This window comes from Simochromis diagramma, unplaced genomic scaffold, assembly GCF_900408965.1.
Source record: "Simochromis diagramma unplaced genomic scaffold, fSimDia1.1 OVJJ01000483.1, whole genome shotgun sequence".
Lineage (NCBI taxonomy): Eukaryota > Metazoa > Chordata > Actinopteri > Cichliformes > Cichlidae > Simochromis > Simochromis diagramma.
Window position 1 is genome coordinate 3,579,376 of NW_024386835.1, and position 21,027 is coordinate 3,600,402.

The 21,027-nt window shown below is 39.9% G+C and overlaps 1 protein-coding gene and 1 long non-coding RNA gene across 2 annotated transcripts; one reads left to right on the top strand and one right to left on the bottom strand.

The window, feature by feature from the left end:
* Positions 1-484: 484 nt before the first annotated feature.
* Positions 485-19,862, top strand: kdm5ba (lysine (K)-specific demethylase 5Ba). Its single transcript, XM_040029219.1, has 27 exons — positions 485-1,229; positions 5,242-5,319; positions 5,668-5,790; positions 6,830-7,000; positions 8,993-9,118; positions 9,794-9,887; positions 10,013-10,119; positions 10,232-10,390; positions 10,529-10,648; positions 11,749-11,907; positions 12,248-12,429; positions 12,718-12,880; positions 13,061-13,180; positions 13,359-13,553; positions 13,796-13,977; positions 14,349-14,473; positions 14,574-14,724; positions 15,045-15,165; positions 15,357-15,712; positions 16,156-16,294; positions 16,377-16,556; positions 16,700-16,858; positions 17,353-17,772; positions 17,933-18,023; positions 18,114-18,298; positions 18,386-18,649; positions 18,779-19,862. The coding sequence occupies exons 1-27, from the start codon at positions 1,077-1,079 to the stop codon at positions 18,914-18,916; spliced, it is 4,461 nt and encodes a 1,486-aa protein (XP_039885153.1). The 5' UTR covers positions 485-1,076; the 3' UTR covers positions 18,917-19,862.
* Positions 16,985-17,272, bottom strand: LOC120731957. The gene is made up of 2 exons (XR_005695450.1): positions 17,160-17,272; positions 16,985-17,104 (listed from the first exon to the last, which is right to left on the bottom strand). It is a non-coding gene; the product is annotated as an uncharacterized LOC120731957 (long non-coding RNA).
* Positions 19,863-21,027: the final 1,165 nt, after the last annotated feature.

Here is a 21,027-nt window from a genome sequence, read left to right on the forward strand (position 1 = left end):
ATTTAAAAACTACATTTTGTATTTACACAGGTTATCTTTGACTATCACTAAGATTTGTTTTTGTTGATCTGAAGCATGCAAGTGTGACAAATATGCCAAAAACTGAAGAAAAAAAAAACTTTGTTGTTGTTGTTTTTTGGGTGGTGGTGGTCAATTTTTGGCACAACGAGTAGCCTTTCAGAGCCAAAGGCTACTCTTTGTGAAGTTAGATGTTTAAAGCAATTGTAGCACACCCAACAAGCTATCGATAGCATAAAAATAATATATCGTATAATTATTATTGTTATTATAAGTTTGGCGTCAAACAAATGAAAATGTTTATTTTAAAAACACAAACGGCTGAACTATCAACATATGACTCCTCTCTGCCAATCAACGAGCTTCTCTAGACCATTTAAAAACAAAGTGCCGGTCAGCGCGCAAAGATCTTCAAGGTGAGTTCGATTAGTAAACACCGGGTAATGTCTGCTAGTCTTTCGCCTTAGCCGGGCGGAGTGAGGCTTCTATCTTTATTTGAGAAGGGGAGAACAGGAGCATTGTCTCACCACAGGGTGAAATAACCAAACGCACCAAACAAGGGAGCAATCATCTGTGAGGAAACCACTGAACCAATAAGCTATATAGTCCTAAACTGTTCGCTACTAAAGTATTAACTACAGTATATTTTTAAAAACGCTGTGAAAACTAAAATAAAGTTACTCCATCTTACCACAGATTTGCAGCCATGTAAGTCCTTTGTGTTACGAAAGCACGCCTTAAATTGGTGTAATAAAATGTCAGTTTAGACACAGTCCGTTTTTTTACTTCTATCTCGGTAACAAAAGTGCGTGTTTGCGCACGAAAACGGCGCAAAAATGACGTTAGCCTAAATAATTCGTGGGTGTCTACTTGTCGAAGCGGACGTGTACGTCCCCTCGCTGTCAGAGCTCGTCTCCAACTAGATAATTCGTCTTTGAGTTCAATGAGTGGAGAGTGGACATGAACTGAAAGACTGGAGATCAAAGCAAGCACAGACGGCTTGGAACCCCCCCTTTTTTAAAAAATATTTCAGCTGGAGTCATAACGAAGATGCAACGATGACTCAGCCGCAGGTGAATGAGTTCATTCCTCCTCCCGAGTGCCCTGTTTTTGAGCCCAGCTGGGAGGAATTTGCCGACCCTTTTGCGTACATCAACAAAATACGACCAATTGCAGAGAAAACTGGTATCTGCAAGATCCGACCACCGCCGGTGAGTAATTCTTTTATTTTTTACAATTATTCGTGGTGTTTGCACGGTGTGCTGGCCTCTGCCGCTGTGGCTAATTTAGAAGGCAAAGTTGTGTTTTTAAGACAGGTTTCAACATGGCGGATTTCGCCTGCGAGTAAGAATAGTGAGCTAGCCCGAGCTGGACTGTGTTGTGTTTGTAACGGCAATGGGAAGCTCTCAGACACATGCCATTCAAGAGGAAACCTGTGTCCTGGTCGGGCTTAGTCGTAAAAACAAACAAGCCTGGATTCAGGATAGAGGGTCGCCCAACTTAAAGAGCGCTATAAAAAAAATAATTCAAACGCAAAAGTTTGCCTGTACGCAAAATATGATGCAAATTGTTTACGTTAGCGCAGAATGAAGTGCTTCCTGGAGTCTGCGCACGGAAATGGCTCGCCTAGACTTGACCTACTAATAATTTAACAACCATTTCTGCGCACTTGGTTAAATGTAAAGTCCAAGTATCTGAGCAGGATTTGACGGATTTAGGAAGGGTGAATTAACCTGACTAGCATCAGTCGGGGCCCGTTTAAAGCCGCAGTTTTCTGACATCTCACGCTGGCTAACGTACGTGCTCGGTGGCCAACTGTTTATGGAGAAAAGGGTCGTAGAAACACGGCACACAGTGGGGGACACTGTTTCTCTCTTTCATCGTAGTTTTATCAACTTTATCCACTCAAATTACGGTTATTCCCGACTGCTACTAGCGTTAGTTTATTAACCAGATAGTTTTATACTTGCAGGCTAATCTTTATTTCGCTATTATGGAAGCAAATCCAGGGCTATTTTTTAATAATAATTCTAATTGGACGATTAGCCTGGCGTAATCCACACCTCTCTAACGTCTCAGGGGTCAAATATCAAAGTCTGTAAGGAAATACTGACAATAAAATGGCTTTTCTTCCCCATAAATATCTTAGAGCTAACATAATGCAAAAATAATGTCTCATTGACCTTATTTCTGAGACATGTGACAGTAGTGGGTATATATTTTATTCAAGGGTGTGTCCATGCGTTAAAAGGGTAGATTGAACTGATTTTTATTTATTTATTTATTTTAAATATGCCTGACGTAATTTTTTCCAGGTATTCTCTATGTCAACTTAAAATGATAAAATATATATTTATTTTTTGCAAGGTCCTTGACATGGGTGGAAATGTTTTAACATGTGTGCCATGCGTCTAAAGCAGAAATCAGGAAGCATGAAAAAAAGGAGAAAAAAAAAAAGCTTATTTTGCACACTTTAACCCGTTGGGTATGAGTACAAGGGATTGAATTGTCATCAAAAGCGGATGGGTGGGGTGACTGCTTTCAGTGTTTGCTGGGTAAATGGCTGAAATGCACAGCTCATGTAAACAAAAGAAGCCAGTGGGGTAAATGTGAGCAAAGATTAGCTGCTGATAGTAGTTGGATTGATATTCGAGATCTATTTGTGCTGTCTAAACTATGATTTACATTTCACAATTATAAGTCAGCACCAGCAGTTTATTCTGGAATGTTTGGATCAAAATGTGGCTCAGGCAGACCAATAAATAATCTTAAATCCTTGAAGAGATGGAAACTGGGCTCTTGAGCTGGGTTTTCTACCAGGACAAATTTATAAGATTGTAATTTTAATGTGTGTTTTTTGTTTTGTTTTGTTTTGTTTTTTTTAAACTGTTATTTCTGTCTATTTGTGAAGAGAGAGATCCTGGAGTTTTATTTTTTGTCTGCAAATTGTGTGTGCAAATGGTGTATACAATCCAGAGATTATAGATTGGCTCTTATTTGAGAGCCCTGTTTCTTTGTTTCATTATTCTCTTTTAACCCTTTCCCATGTACAAACGGTTCAGACAATGTTTGAAAAAGGAAGTAAACACTGCACCACAACCTGTTTTCGATCAGTGATTTTTATTTGGTGCACGAGTTTCCTTCAGGGTTTTACATGGATCACATTTTGACTATAGAGGTTAGTAGCGCACATGCAGATGATTTTCGGGGACATTGCCAGGCCTGTTTGTGGTTAATTTCTCACAATTGTAGTTGTCATTTTGGATTGAGATTGGAGGGCCTGAGTCATGTAGAGACCAGAATTTGTGCTTGCAGTCTTAACTACCATGGTCAGACTTGTGGAGGATGGTCAGTAAAACAGAGCACAATTCTATTTGTTTTCAAAAATTATTGTTTTGCTTTGGTTCCACAACATTTGTTAGACTAATCCAACAATAAGGTGGTGTTAATGCAGCTGTCGTTATCTCTTCTCTGGCCAGCATTTCACTCATTGTCCAGGCCCAGTAAATCTTGACTGTGACATTTTAAAGAGCCTCTGGTAACGCTGCACACAGTAGGCAGTCAGCCTTAACAGTAAATGTTTGTGTTCATTTTTAAGAAATGTTGCGATAGTTGAAGATTGAAACACATCAGGAGCGTTAGACTAATTTGCAGGTCTCATTATCAGCCTGTATATGTAAATTTGCCACATTTCCTTTTCATTACAGTACTGTTTCAGTTGGTTTGGCATGTAAATGTAGTAGTCTTAAAAGAGAAAACAGACCTGTTTTTGTTTTTTTTAAGTAAAAATGGCTCCCCTTTTTGTATACTTATCACAGGTTAGGATGTTATCACAAATGACTATAAGTTACAAAATCATAATCTATTGATATTAGATCCTACAGTGCAAACATGTTATGCACATTGAGAACACAAGCTGTTTACAGCATCTGTTCATCTATTTTCCATCGGTATTAATAATATTTAGACGATTCAAAAAAATGCTAACAATGCCATTGAAACATTAAAGAAAATGTAACCTGCATGTTTTGTTTAGTTTGAATAACAATGATAATTTTCTACCCGAATGCTTCATGTTCTGACTCTAAGAATCCCACAGACTGAACTTTTTGGCCTTTTTGACTCCAGAATAGACAAAACAGTACATTGGAAGACGTCACTTTAGGCACAGAAAGTTTAATGGATACATGTTCACAATGTGGAAACTCTATCGACTAAACATTAGTCAATAATAAAAGGCACAATGCAACAACAAATAACTGAGAGAAGCTGTGGCTGCAGATTTATTGGGAGGTTTCTGTATAGTTGTTTTTATGAGTGCTTGTTACGCTATAGAAGAACAAATGTGAAACCTGAAAAGCTTATCTCCACAATAAACTTTTTTCTTTCTTTTTTTTCTTTTCTTTTTTTTTTTTGTTTACTGTTCTTTGTTCTTAGGAAGCAATTGAGACTGTCCTTTAACTGTATGATAGCATTTACCATTATCGGTTTGATAATATGTGAGAATAACACAGTTATAATAACACTGTTTTGTATCACACATTGAACTGTACAAAATTGAGATCATTTTCCTGAATCTTGAACTTGCACTTACAACTAGTCGTACAGGAAGTTGTGCAGTATAGCATGGTTAGTGTTTTAGTTTGTAAGACAGTTGTTTTGCTCAGTTGCTTTGCATGCGGTTAGACATCGAAGTGAAGTTTTTGTTTTTAAGTGAAAGTGGGGACAAGTTCTGTTAAATAATAGCTAATTAGCAGAAATAAAGCAAACCTATGTTTGACAAATTTACTACCTTTTTGTCATATTTACATTCATTATATTCAATAGCATTAAAATGTTGACTTTTCTGAAACAGTGGCTTACTGTTTCTCATTATGCAATTGCCTCATTCTCATGTGCCTAGCTGCAGTACTCGCATCTTATTTTCAGGTATTGAAATTGAAGTATTTACTTGGAGCTCAGATGGGTATAAAGCCTGAAAGACTAAAGCCTAATTAATTTGGTAACATCAGCTTTTTCCTCTACGTTGGTTCATTTGAGTGTAATGATGATGATTACTGCAAGTAGACTTGGAATCTTGCTGTATATGATGATACCGCTGAAACTGAAAAATGTGCAAACAAAAGCAGGTTTCAGTGAGTCTAATCGTCACAGCTTTAGTCTAATCGTGCTTAAAATGGTCTCTTTTTATTTTGTTTTTTGTTTTTCCTTTACTCATTTCAGGATTGGCAGCCACCGTTTGCTTGTGATGTCGACAGACTTAAATTCACACCACGAATACAACGGCTCAATGAGCTTGAGGTACGTCTTTATATATTTACAAAATCCAGTTTTGCTCATCTCTTGTATTCAGGTATTGCCTCACTCGCTGTGCTTTTGTTCATTGTCCTTCAAAAAAAAAAAAAATGGCATCATCGTCAAAATATCTGATTCACTATCATGTCATGGTGAGCCATGAAAAGACTGCAGACATATTTTAAAAAATGTTAATACTAGTAGGAGAGAATCAAAAAGATAGTAACTCAGTCATTTTATTTCTTTATTTTTTGTACTCTTCTTTTTGGAGCACTTAGTACTTCTCAGATTATTTTCTTACAACTCCAATGCTTATTGTTTGAGGAGCTAAACAATTTTTCTTTTTTCCTTAAGGCTCAGACCAGAGTTAAACTCAACTTCCTGGATCAAATAGCAAAATTCTGGGAGCTACAAGGATGCAAACTGAAAATTCCTCAAGTGGAAAGAAAGATTCTGGATCTGTACCAACTGAATAAGGTGTGAAAATCCCCACTAGTGCTACAGTTATGAATCTAAGAGGGTGATCATGAGTACGTTACAACTGAATTACGATTGATTTTTATGACTTGTGAATCAGCAGATGGGTGACAAATTAAAGGAAAAACCTGAACATTTAAGTACTACAGTGAGGAGCTGTGAGGCTAAGTATAAGAGGAGGGGGGATCATTTAGCTCAGTGGCCTCAAACTAGGGTTTGTGAGCCATAGATTGGGTAATTACATTAACACGTTATGGTACCTGGCATGTAGTGGCACGTAAATGCATCATCTGCGGTTGAGCTAATTAGCACAATGGAAAAGTATTTAAGTCAGTTCACATTACTAAGTAATGCAAAAGCCAAACCAGCTAAAATTAGAAAGTATGACAACATTTACCTCGATCTTGGCTTTATCGAGAATGGCAATGGAAGACCAAAATGTGTTGTTTGTCTTCGAGTGTTAGTAAATGAAGCCAGCCAACCTGAAGCGGCATCTCATCACAAAGCACCCAGAGTTTTATCAGCATGAGGATTTTAAAGGGGTTCTTAAATTTTTTTTACATCCCTATAAGGGGTCCCTGGCCCCAAACCAGAACTCCTGATTTAACTAAGATTGTTTGGTTTCACTTGTCCTGGTGAAAGTAACACCCTCAATAGTGGCTTAGACTCCAATCTGAGCTGGGAAAAACCTGCACCCCAGCTGGGAGCAGAGACTTGGAAAATGATTTTCCTACTAAGACAATTCATCTCCATTATTTTTATTATTTTTATTATTTTTTTTATTTTTTTTATTTTTTTTTGTCACTTGTCAGTACAACTTTCTACACCAGTGAACTTGCCTTACTGCTGGCTACAACTGGCTACAACTGTAGCTTGCCTCCACCAGTGTGTGAATGTGAGAGTGAATGAATAGTGGCATTGTAAAGCACTTTGGGTGCCTTGAAAAGCGCTATATAAATCCAACCCATTATTATTATTATTATTATTATTATTATTATTACTTGATATTTAATTTATTATTTCACTTATTTCACGCAAGTTGGTGAACGAAGAGGGTGGTTTTGATGCAGTCTGCAGAGAACGCCGCTGGACTAAGATTTCCGTCAAGATGGGCTTTGCTCCAGGAAAGGCTATTGGCTCCCATCTGCGGGCACACTATGAGCGAATCCTCTACCCATATAACCTTTTCCAGACTGGAGCCAATCTCCCTGTACGTACTCTCACCTGTTTTCTTTTTACAGAGTAACAGTAGGCAGTCTGGTTCACAGCTGGCTGGATGTTTATTGGAAGACTCTGCAATCCATTAGTTTCTTCCAAGGTGTACACAGGAGATGAACTCAGGAGCAATGACCGGGGACTGCTTGTTTGCAGGCTAAATGCACATGAAATTATTGGTTGGATTATAATGACAAAAAAATAATTATTTTAATGGAATAAATGTGGAATATGATGGAAACAACAGCCTGGTCTTAAGCACTTTAGTGTCTTATTGAGTCTTCTCACCCACAGTGATACTGTGCACAGTTATCAAAGAGTAACGGGGGGTTTATTTTGTGATTTTTATTTTTTAATTTATTTATTTATTTTGTGCTTCAGAGGTTAGATCAACCAGAGGCCTGTAGTACAAAGCAGGCATGTGAAAGTAACTCCAGGGTTAACCCTGGGTTTTCAAAATTGCAATAGCAGTTCAATTCTTGCTGGAGTACATCTCCATGGTAACTTATACTGCAGACCTAACTGCCTCCTGAGTAAGCTATGTTCTAGTTTAGAGGTCAGCAGATGTGAAATCTACACTTAGTGACTGATCAAATCTCTGGAAAATAGCGTCACAATTCCCAGAAGATTCCACACGGAATCAGTGTGGATGGTCTAAAGAACAGGGCACCTATTTGTGCTTGTTGACCTTATATAAAATTTGCAAGTAGAGTAATTCTACATGTGAACAATGTCTTTATATTTAATCCTTACACTCATATTGTCAAATACCACTGCAGCTGATGGATTGAAAAGGAAAACTATCATAAGCACATCTAAACATTAATTTAATGGAACAACAATTATATTATCTGTCAGACACTCCCACATCTTAATAATACAGCTGTGATACTAAGAAGGTTGTTAACTTGCAGTGTCAGCATTTTTGCCAGCTTTCCTTCCTGGTTTTAAATAGGCTAAACTTTATTAATGTAGTAGACCTTTTCCAGTCTCACTGGCCAAAGAGCTTAAAGTGCACACACATTAATACAGTCCTTTTCAGTGCTTATCCTGTTACAGACATTCGTACCACTTATTTGTAATATACTTTAAGCCTGTTTTATGTGTTAATTCTCCATATTTTTCTAATAGATTTAGCTTTCTTTGTAAAGCCAGCCATTCAGCCAGTAGACCTGTCCATGTTTGTTACTGGTCAGATGCCATTAATGTCACCTCTTTCATGTTAATGTTCTGGTAGCTAGATTGGGAAACCCTGGGTTATACTTACTGAGTTTTGCGCTCAGCTTCATGTGACCACGTAACCTGATTGTTGATCTTAGGGTAAGTGAAACCAGATAACAGACAGGACATCCTGGTTATGTTAAATTGGCCTTGTAGTACAGACCTCAGGACTACAAAGCATGTAGTACTGTTGCTTAACCTTCATCCAGTACACACCAAAAACGGTGCAGTTCAGTCTCTTGACAGTGTCTTGAAAGCAAATGAGTATGAAGGAATTTTATTTGCACTTGATGTGCTTTTATTGTAAAAGTTTCCACCATGTAAATTCAAGTGTTTTATGACCTTCCATTATGCACACACCAAAATAAGGTGTTGTCAGAGTGACTTTTCCAGTGTAAGAAAGACTGATTTTATCCAACACAAATTCCTAAAAGTTAAAAACTGACAGTAAAAATTCACTGGGAACAAATTTAGATGCAGGTATCTTGCAAGTTTGACTTAAACTTTGAGATCTGTTGACAGATCTACACTCTGACTGACATTTCTTGTTTGATGTCTTTAAATAGAAGCATCACAGCGGTGAAACTTTGACTTTTTGAAACTCCATATACTCAATTCTGGTACTTTCAAATGTTGACAACTGTGTTTGAATGTAGAGATCCTCAGATATTTGATAATTAAATCGTTGCCAGTTTTTAATGTTTTTTTGGGGGGGGGAGGGGGTTCTGTGTGTTCTTAATTTGGTGTCATTCACTTCTTCCTACAGGCAGCCACCTTGACCAATGACACTAAAGATAAGGAGTACACCCCTCACGACCTGCCGCAGCGCCAATCTGTCCAGCCCCAGGAGACCTGCAGCATTGCTCGCCGAGCCAAACGAATGAGATCTGAGGTGAGTCTGTCTGTCATCTTTGACATTTCCCTCTGAATCATAACTTCTTTGTGTTATGAATTTTACTCTGAAATTCTTAAAACTCTATTTAATTGTCAGGCTTTGATTAACTCATTTTCACCTATAAGGTCAGGTCAATAATTGTTACTGGCTGCTGGCAGTAGAGTTTGTTCTCCAGATTTGTGGTTACTTTAAACAACGATGGCCTCCTTTAACCATCTGATCTCCAGCGAAGCTAATTGATGCCTTTGAAGCAGGCAAAGGTTATAAAAAGGTAGTTTACACTGACTGTAATGGAGGCTAAAGGAACTGTGAAAGTTGCAGCAAAACAGCAGGAACCAGAAAACCACATGTCTGCTGGGCATTTAGGCAAAACACAACTCCCTGTTGACTGCAGAAGAACTGCAGGAAGGCTTAACTGACGCATGAGTAGTGGGCACTGTTCCAGTGTGCAGCATTCTTAATGACTCTGCTGCATGCGTTTTTTTTTTTTTTAATTTATTATTAATTTTTTAAAAATAAAGTGTTGCGCATTTGTCTTGACAGGCTTGTGTTTCAGCTCTAAAACAAGATGTTTCTATGTCTTGTCATTATGACAGCATTTTACTAGTTATATTCCCACATTAGTTTTGTAAGTACAGCTGACTCTGTTTCTGACTCTCACTATCACTGCAGAGGGGCTATGTCAAAAGTGAACCCAGAGAAGTTCGTGAGACTCGTCCCAACCTGAGGAGGAGGATGGGAACATTTGTTGCCAAGCCAGAACCTGGTAAGAAAAATAAACCTGACCTGTACTGATATATTTATAAATAGAAATAAATGGTTTGTGTAATGGGTCTGAGTGTTATTGGGGACTCCTGAAGCCTCCAATCAATCTTCGTCCTTGTCTTTCAGTGAGAATGGCAGTCACTGAGGTGAAAAAGGAGCCCATTGATCACAAGGATACAACTGAATATGAAGAAACTGTATTAGATAAAATTATCAAACCTCCAGTGAATAAAGTAAATGTTTCCCTATGTACTAAATTTATTGCCCAACTACTTTTTGTTACATGATTCAAACATGGATCTATTTTGTACACAGTACATCCTCATAAGTGTTCTGTCTCATCAGGTGGACCACTACATGTGTCTGGTGTGTGGCAGTGGAAGCGCTGAGGACCGCCTGCTATTATGCGACGGCTGCGATGACAGCTATCACATCTTCTGTCTCATCCCTCCGCTCCACGATGTTCCCAGAGGCGACTGGAGATGCCCCAGGTGCCTGGTTGAGGTGAGCTATACCTCCTGCCCCCTCAGGAAGCTCAAGTCACCGTGAACTGGAGTGTAGTCTCCCATCTGACATGTACAATTATAGTATAATCCCAAGTGGCTTGTTTTAACTTCATATACAATCTTTTGGTTTTGACAGGAATGTGGCAAGCCAGCGGTTGCATTTGGCTTTGAGCAGGCCAGCAGGAGCTACACCCTCCAAACTTTTGGAGACATGGCTGACTCCTTCAAGTCTGATTATTTCAATATGCCAGTTCATGTGAGTTTTCATCACACATACACTGAGTAGCCTTTAGTCTGTTTTGTTGATACTTGCAGTTCATTTTAGTCAAAAGTAAAGTCTTTAAGTTCCAGTTTCTTGTTTCTGTTTATTGATGTCAGCAGCTTAATAGTTTAGAAATGTAAGCATGAAGGTTCTCTATGTACAACAAAAACGGGCTAAATGGACACTGAATAATTCCTCTTTTTCAAACCATTCTCTATAAACAGAGGTGGTTTTGTGGGGAAGATTTCAGCACATGAAATCCTCAAACCAGTCAGACTGGCACCTACAACCACACATGTTCAGTGTCATTTAAATCACCTTTCTTCCTCATTTGCCCTACTCATTTGTGATAGCTGCTGCCATGTGATTGGCTAATTAGACACCTGCATTAATAAGTAGTTGACCAGACCTATCTAATGAATTGGCCAATGAGTTTATGCTATAATAATGTCTTTTAACCAACGATCAACATAAATGAGAATTTCATCATATTTTTCAGCTCAAACATATGAGCACTAATATGAAACGCATACTAGATTAAGTTATTACTAAGTACAATTATGATAAGTTGGGGAAGTGGAAGGAATTTATTTAAATTTATTTCACTATTCAGAAATTTTAAGCGCACACATACAGGCCATGATAGAAATAGAATAACAACAATCAGAAGTGAAAACAAAACAAATTGAGAAATTCTTTAATATGCTCCAGTTTGTGTGGGGTTTTTTTTTTTTTTTTGTTTGTTTGTTTTTTTTTTAAAACCACGTTGTAAGCAACTTTGAGTATTTCTTACATTTCTTACCAGAAGTGATGTAAAACTAGTTTTCCCACAACTTTATTTATTTATGCTATTGAATGACCTCCAAATGTGACAGCTTGCACAATCAAAACAGAGGCTGCACTGGCTCTTACTAACTGCTCTGTGCGCAACACCATAACAATGTACGAAATGAAAGTATTCCAGTGCACGAAAGTGCCGTTTTCATCATAAACCAGTTTTTTAAAAAAAACAAGGAAAACGGCCCTGGATTCCATTATGATTATAAATGCTTTAATATAAATCCTTCATTTATTTTTTTCTTAATTCTATTAAGATGGTGCCTACTGAGCTGGTGGAGAAGGAGTTCTGGCGTCTAGTGAGTACCATCGAGGAGGATGTGACTGTGGAGTATGGAGCAGACATCGCCTCCAAGGAGTTTGGGAGTGGTTTTCCCGTGAGGAACGGCCATTTTGAAGTTTCTCCTGAGGATGAGGTACAAATTGTCTGTCATGGGAATGTATTGTGCCTTCTCTCTGTGAAAATGCTTTGTCTCCTTTTTTTTTTTTTTTTTTTTTTAAAGCATTAAATATCAATAAACAATAGAAAAAATATATAGTTGTCTATATAAGATTAATATTTTTATGTATATTAATGTTTTTAATTTCTCAAAGCATGGTAACTTTTACAGCTGAATTATCGCCAAAAAAAGTGGTGTTAGATTTCTGGCAGGCAACAGTAAAAATAAGCATGACTGATGTTTGCAGTCGCATATTAAAAGTTTTCTGGGCTATATCTGAGTGAGTGGAGTATTTAGACCTGTGTCTTACCCGCAGCATTACCTGACCAGCGGCTGGAACTTGAACAATATGCCGGTCCTCGATGCCTCGGTGCTGACTCACATTACAGCCGACATCTGTGGCATGAAGGTACCCTGGCTGTACGTGGGCATGTGTTTTTCCTCTTTCTGCTGGCACATTGAGGACCACTGGAGCTACTCCATAAACTATCTTCACTGGTACAGTGGACTTTTTAACTCTATTGTGTAACTGTGATGATGATGATTTTTAATTTGGGAGTTTGGATTTTTTTTTTTTTTTTAAACTCTAAAAGTAGTTTTGTGTGTGTGTGTGTGTGTGTACATTAGAAACGCATCTCATCTGAACTTCAAAATCAAGGAAAAACCAAACGGACAGGAGCGTGTCACTCCATTGTGAAACTTATTTATAATGCATAAAAATGTGTTACATGCAGGGTTGTCGTGATTGGTTTTTTTTGTTACTAAGAGGTATGTCCACATGTGCAGGGGTGAGCCTAAGACGTGGTATGGGGCTCCTGGTTATGCTGCAGAGCACCTCGAAGCGGTCATGAAGAAACTAGCTCCTGAGCTGTTTGAGTCTCAGCCAGACCTCCTTCATCAGCTGGTCACCATCATGAATCCCAACACGCTGATGAACAACGGCGTCCCGGTAAATAAAAACAGTGAAGACAAATTTGCGCATACATGATGTTCTCGCACAATTATGGAAATCAAATTAAAAAGATTTAAATGTCAACATTGTTTAAACTGTTTTACTCATTTGTTTTGAGATTGAATTCATTTTAAAACAACTTCATGGAACATTTCTTTCTTGTATTTTCACCTGTAGATTTATCGCACCAACCAGTGTGCAGGTGAGTTCGTCATCACTTTCCCCAGAGCTTACCACAGTGGATTCAACCAGGGTTTCAACTTTGCTGAAGCGGTCAACTTCTGCACAATGGACTGGGTAAGAAATGTTTGTACTGTATCACATAATACTATACTTAGTTTGCAGTTTGTTTCACTAAGCTTAATCCAGGATTAGACCCTAAACAGAAGCTTGTTGTTACTAATATTACTGTTTTGGCGCCACATGATTGACTCATTCCTCTTGAACACCCCTTGATCTCCATGTTTTCTGATAGATGCCCCTTGGCCGTGGCTGTGTGGCTCACTATCGCCAGCTGAACAGATACTGTGTCTTCTCCCACGATGAGATGGTTTGCAACATGGCCATTAAAGCTGACACGATAGATGTCAACCTGGCCGCCACTCTGCATGAGGATATGGTTATCATGATCCAACAGGAGAAGGAACTACGAGAGAAAATCACTAAAAAGGTGAGGAGCTTCATCCTCAGTATCTAGTGTTTTTAAACATGCGCATTACAGCCATCCAAAAAGAAGCACAAAATAACAGATTTCATCTATCAGACTGAAATAAGGGAGAACTTAAAAATTTTTAAAGATGTTTGTCACAATATAAGTTTCCACTCGAGAGATCTTGTTTTTTAGGTACACATATGTCACATTTGGCTCCTCTGTCTCTTGTGCTGCTCTAACGACTGAATCTGTGTCCCCAGGGTGTGATGCAGTCTCGACAGGTTGATTATGAGGTGCTCCCAGACGAGGCGCGGCAGTGTTTCAAGTGTCTGACCACCTGTTACCTGTCTGGCATCACCTGTGCCTGCAGTCCTGACAAGATGGTTTGCCTGTACCACACCCAGAACCTCTGCTCTTGTCCTCCTATCAACCTCACACTCCAGTAAGTAATTAATCAGAGGAACACTGCATACTCATTTTCATATTCATTTCTCTTCTCATGTACTGTCACAGGGGGTCTGCTTCAGCTGTGTGGCCTACTTTAAATGTTACGTGAAGTAAAAGTTGGAGCAAGTTTTCCCTGAAAGAAAAAACATAAATTAAGCACTGTTTCACAAAAAAAGTAACTTATACTTTCACCAACTACTAGTCAACCTACAAATATTAAGCTCTGCAAGGCCAGCCTGCCTTTTTTTATAAAGACAAGGTTTGGAGCTTGCAATGTTTGGCAGAGGCGATTATGACTTTCTGCTGAAAACTGACATGGCAGTTATCAGTTTATTCACCAAGTTTTGTTTTTCTTTTTTCGTCCAGTTACAAGTTTACACTGGATGAGTTGTACCCATTGATGGCATCTGTGAAGCTGCGTGCCAATTCATATAAAGACTGGGTGTCTAATGTCCAGGACATTGTGGAAAACAAAGGAACCAAGAAAAAAGGTGCCACCACAGTGATGCACTTTCTGTAATCTCAGTGAGTTACTCAAATGTTAACGTGTAGTTTCGACTCTTCTAACGAACTCTTGTTTTTCCTGGTTAGGGTTGGAGGATCTTCACATCCTGGTAGAGCAAGCGGAAACAAAGGCGTTTCCTCAAAGCAGCCTCCTGGATCAGCTGCGTACAATTGCCTCAGAGGCCGATAAAGTTTCTGTGACGGCACAGCAGCTTCTCAACGGGAAGAGGCAGACGAGGTACTGAAATCTGATTTGAAATGTTCCACGCTGCTCGTGGCTCCATCTTTATTGCCGTGAAACGGCCATGTTGATTCAGTTTCATATAAGGTCACACAAGATATTACACAATTATGTCATGTTCTTGTTATTTTCTGGAGCAACCTGTTTTGTGGGACAGATTTCCAATTTGTGCTAGCGTGAGCTTACTCACATTTATGCAAATTGCTGTTGTTGAGCTTATCTGCTCGTGGCGTTTTCTTTCTTTCTTTCTTTCTTTCTTTCTTTTTGCCAGTCAAAGTGCTAAGTGGTGTGTAAATCAGTTTTAATCTGTGTTTCAGGTACCGCTCTGGGGGAGGTAAGTCCCAAAGCCAGAATGAGTTAACTGTGGAGGAGCTGAGGTCATTTGTCAAACAACTGGACAGCCTGCCATGTAACATCCGACAGGCTCCTTTACTGAAGGTTTGTTTATTTAAAAAGTAAATACAATTTTTAATTGTATAAATTTAATTATTCCAAGCTATTAGTCTCTTGGGAAAATTGCTTCAACTTCAGTCCTTATGTGTCCAAGGTTTGGCAGTATCTCTAGACTTTAGATTTGTAAGGTGTGGCCGAGGTAATGCAACGTCATACCTGTTGGATGTGATCTCCAGGATCTTTTGACTCGGGTGGATGACTTCCAGCAGCGCAGTGAATGCCTCCTTTCTGATGAGTCACCCAGCGCGCTGGAGCTGCAGGACCTGCTGGATGTGAGTCTGGGCCTGGACGTGGAGCTGCCGCAGCTACCCCTTCTCAGAGAGAGACTGGAGCAGGCTCGATGGTTGGAGACCGTTCAGCAAGCCAGCAGTCGGCCGGACAGCTTGTGCCTGGACACGATGAGGAGGCTGATAGACCAGGGTGTGGGCCTGGCCCCTCACAGCTCTGTGGAGAGGGCCATGGCTCGTCTGCAGGAGTTGCTGACAGTGTCAGAGCAGTGGGAGGAGCGAGTGCTCAGTCTCTTGGAGGCCAGGTGAGGATATGACAGTTCACATCTTCTTTCATGCTCACATCGTGATGACAGAAGGCAGAAATGAAGAAAATCCAAGGTTATTGCAACTAATGAACTCTATGAAAATGCAGTAAAATTCACATTTTGTGTTGTGAAAGTGTAAAACCAGCTGAAAACTTCAGACGGAGTGAAATGTGCCACATCTGTAGAGCTGGGTCGTGGTGAATAAAAGTGGATTATGGTGCTGTGACAGGCAGGCGAACATTTTTCTTGTAAAACAAAGGGGGGCCTAGCAAAAAAAGTTTGGGAACCACTGGCTTAACCCACTAATAGATAAACATAAACCAAATACTACAAATAAGCTTATGGTCTTTCATTTTTAGAAATGTCTATTTTTATTTCTTTATCACTTGTATAAAACCTAAACCTCTACACTGTTTTCTAACCCTGACGCCTCTTCACAGGCCATATCAGGGCATAGAAACCCTTGTAGCTGCTCTGCAGGAAGTAGAAAACATCCCTGCTTATCTGCCCAACTGTCTGCAGCTGAAGGATGTCGTCACCAAGGCCAAAAAATGGCTCCATGAAGCTGAAACACTGCAGGTAAAAATCATACTTTATGCTTTCAGCACTTTAGTTTGAGTAATGGGTGAAACTGAATTATTAATCTTGTCTGTGCTTACAGCTTGGGGGACGTATTCCTGTGCTCGACATTCTCTCTGAGCTGGTTCTCAGAGCAGAGGGCATCCCAGTGAAGCTCGACCCGCTCAGTCGACTGGAGGCCCTTGTCAGTGATGTCAAGAGCTGGAAGGAGACGGCCGCAAAGACATTCCTATTGAAAAACTCCCCTTTCTCACTTCTAGAGGTAAATGCGTATGCAAATGTGGCTGACCAATTTAATCATTATGCATCAGTATGAAAATTTAGTGCCAGATATCACAAAACTACAAGTGTGGCAAATTACCTGAATTTGAAAAGCGCCTCTAATAGAATTTGTCATGTTTTCAGGTCCTCTGCCCAAGGTGTGACATCGGATCTGCACATCAGAAGTCAAAATCTAAAAAAGTGAAAGAAGCTCCACAGACCATTAAAAAGACTTTAACAAAACTGGACTCTTTGTGTGATGTGGAGAGAGCTCTCTCTGAGAGTAAGGACTCTGCCTCTGCTGTAAGTATGGCTGCATCAAATTTTCTTTTTCTCTGGTAACTTTTTCAGTATAGTTAGGACTAAAGACTAAAAACCAGCTCTTGTATAGTTTCCTTTACTCCAGAATCCTTCTTTGTTAAGAAGTGCTGTTTTTTTTGTTTTTTTTAAACTTATAAACAGATAAAAACTGATCTTTTTATTTATTCACTTGTTCTTCTTTACTCTGTCAGTAAATATTGTCTATGAATGCCATTTCAACCATTTAACCTAGTATTAGAAGCAGTGACTCTGACTCTATCTTGGTCACCTTTAGTAGGTTAACCTAGCATTAAACGAGGTTTGGTAGGCACAAATCTGTGTAACGATGAGTGGAGGGTTCCTCAGAAAATGAATGGGGGGGAAAATATGATTTCCTTTATTAGAAGTCTCATCAGGGAAAGTTCATATATTAATAGAGACATTGGCGTTAGGCTTCAGATTAGTTTTTAATTTCATCTAATTTTCTCTCCTCACAGATGACCACTCTCGCAGAGGTCCGACAGAGGGAGATGGAGATCTTACTGTCTCTGAGGTCTTCAAACGAGTCCAAGCTCCTTCCTGCTGAAAGCTGTTGTGCACTTAGTGTTTGTGTTTGCCAAAAGGCTCCCTCAGGAGCCATGATGCAGTGCGAGCTCTGTCGAGACATTTTCCACTGCGGGTGTGTTACAACAACCGCAGAACTTGAGTACGGTCAGGCCTGGCTGTGCCCGCTGTGCCAGCGGTCGAGAAAACCACCTCTGGACAAAGTCCTGCCCCTGCTGGCCTCCCTTCAGAGGATTCGGGTCCGCCTGCCAGAGGGTGACGCTCTGCGGTTCCTCATCGAGAGGACTGTGAGATGGCAGCACAGAGTCCAGCAAGCCTGCGCAGATGGAGTACTCGAGAACGTGTCAAAGATGGTCAGTGGCTTTTATTTTGTAAACATTGTTGATTTAAGTTAAGCGTTTGTGGTCTGAATTATTGTGATTCACCATCAGGGGTCCCGTTTTCTAGACACAATCATGGAAACACTAGACACTGAGCATTTACAGTCACTGATGGCGTTTTTAATTGTTTCAGGTGAGAGTTGGACCTAGAGAGTCTTCACATTTGCCTCAGGAAAAAAATGGGTCAGCTTTTTATACAGAGCACAAGTCTGTTCCGCTCCACGGTAAGCGTCAAAGCTTTTTCATTTAAGCACTCTGTGCAGTTTCACTTTTCAGAGCAACTCTGATGCTCATTTTGTTTTAATTTTTCACAGGACTTAGTCCTGAGCTGGAGGAGCTGATGGTGGAGGGATTCCTGCTGCAGGTCACTCTGCCTGAGACGGAGCAGCTGTACAGATATCTACTCTACAAACTGGTCCCCCTGCCCTCACAGAGCCCTCCCTGTGGGAACAGCACAGAACAGGACCAGAAGTCTCCAAAAGGGAGCCCTCAACACAAGGTAACAGCTCCTACTAAGTGTCACACCAAATGCATTATGCCATAATGCTCTTGTTTATTAAGTCCACTTTCCGTATGTTGTGCTTAGAATGGTGTGTCGAGCCTGAAAAAGGAGGCCGTGAACAGTCAGAGCAAGCGGACCAAGCGACGTAAGGACAGCTCCGATTCTCAGCACAGCGAGAAGGCCAAGAAGTGTCGCAAGAAAAAGCCCAAGAGAAGCAAAGAAAGGACCGAAGAATCGAAGAGAAGCGGTTCGCCCACGCACACGTCGTCTGACCCTGCTCTTTCAGATTCAGAAGAGGACTACTCGCTGTGTGCTGCACCGTGGTGCAGAGAGCCAGAGGGTGATGAGGTGAGTTTCATTAGTCTGCTGCATTTACACCAACTTATGTAAATACGGATCACTAACTTATGTGCCTGTATAGCTGAAGTTTAAGTGTACAAAGTGAAAATTTATTGTATCTCGTCTTGTCATTTTTAGGTAAACTGGGTCCAGTGTGACGGCAACTGCAATCAGTGGTTTCACCAGATCTGCGTTGGCCTGTCTGCTGAGCGTGCGGAGAAGGAGGATTATGTTTGCATAAGCTGCACACAGCCAGAATACAGCAGAGCAGAATAAAGACCAAAAAGTCATGTTGAAGGATGAGCAGATTTACTGCAGATGCTGCAGCACTTAAGTGCACACCTGAACTCTGTGTGTCCTGCGGCTTCTCCCCTTTACCTTCTGGCTTGCCCTCAGTGAACATGGTGCTACTTCTTTTTCCCCAGAGTTACTAAAGACTTCTGTCACTGTTTTGTTTTGTTTTGTTTTGTTTTGTTTTGTTTGTCACATGGCTGGGTTTTCAGCCAGTCAACTAATCCTTTCTGAAACTTTCCAAGACTCGATGCAGATGTGGTAACATGTTTCAAGAACCAACAGCGCAGGGATTTTTCAACCAAAAAATGTCAGTTTGGCATTTTAGAACAGTTTGTTTTTCTTTTACATGCATCTGAACAATGTGAAACTTATCTTGTTTTCTTGTAGAGTAAATATTATTTATCTAAGCAATAGCTGAACAGATTAATTGAAGGTTCAGTTTTCACCTGAGCTATATTTGTGCGTAGAAAAACTTTGATAAAATGCCTTCCTAAAGCAAAAACCCTGAAGAATTCACTTTATGACTCTATGATACACAGTTCACTTCAAATTTGTGTACACGTCAAAACCGAAATAGATCAACGATCCTTTCACAAACCACTGACTTTGATATAAAGTCAGGTTTTCCTTCTGTGATGTCTACAGAGGAAAGTAAAAGTCCTGGATCCCATATTCCTGCTGTTGGGTGAGACTCAATTAAAGCCACAAAGTAAGAATGAACTGTCCGACATCAAAGGAATGTACATGTTGTTTTTTGGGTGGATTTTCCCTTTATGGCTGAGGCTGATATATGTGTTGGACTTAGATTTAACACAGACTGTGTGATTTATTTTGCCACGGGTATATGACCTTTTTCCTGCTCCTTTGGGTAAATAATATAATTCATATGTTGCAGTTTGCATTATAAAATAAAACGTTTGTTCCTGTACGGCTGGACTCATCAGTACTCTGCGTTGAATACCATGAAAGTTAGTTTGTGGATTTTCAGCTGTTTTTTTTGTTTGTTTTTTGTCCCCCCCCCCCCCCCCCCCCCCCATCCATTTTGGAAGAGGAAAAGATGTTCAGTGATCCTCAAGTCGGCAGGAAATTAACACAGGTCACAGGTAAACTGATCGCTTCAGAAACAGTCACTTCAACCTGTTGGGGAGACTTCAGAATTTATTTCATCTCCTTCGCTTAATAACTGTGAGCTTGTAGCATACTTCATTCAATAGAAAACACAAACTTGGGTGGGGGGGCATTTATTTGTGATTGTTTAACAGACACAGGTATTCATTGCCACTAATATAATTCCTCACATGTAAATTCAATTAACTGCAGAAAGAGCTCAGCATACACACACTATCACAGGCTCCAGTGTCTGCTGGCAAGCCAAAAATGAAATTCACTTGTGAGTTCTTTCTCAAGCACAACTTTTGACATACTATTCTTTTAAAACCCAATAAAGGGTTGTTTAGTTGGCTATCCTGTTTATTTGAACCGTTCGTAATTTAAGTCTATACTGTACTCTGTGGCTCATATGTTTAGATACGCTAACTTTGTAAAAATTAATATATAGCCCTTATTTGTGGTCAACGCTAACGTACAGGGAACAGTATGCCACAAGATACAGGTAAGGCTGATGACCAAAGAGGAGAGGAGTTGTGCATGAGTCCAATGGCTGAGCCAACAGGTATACATCACGGGTGGTCTTACTGAACATTATGTGGATGGAGTCTCCACCAGATTTATTAATTCTATTGAATGAATTATAATAATAAAAAGAGTGACCTATGCACGTTTTCAGCAGAGTCTGACCCAATCTTTCAGAATTAAAACCAAAGTACTAACTTCTGCAATGTAGTATGATATATAATAGAGGGCGTCAAAGTAAAGGCATAAATTACATCGTCCATTCCCCAACTCTCTGTGAATGGTACTCATGGTCTTTGATCAGTGGGCCTTGATCAGTGGTTGTTGATCAATGGTCATGAGAATTTGCATAATTAGGATGAAGGAACTGACCTCACAGGGATGTTAAACTCTTCTTTTTTTTTTTTATCAAGGGCCACATACAGCCCACTTTGATCTTAACCCGGCCAGACCACTGAAAC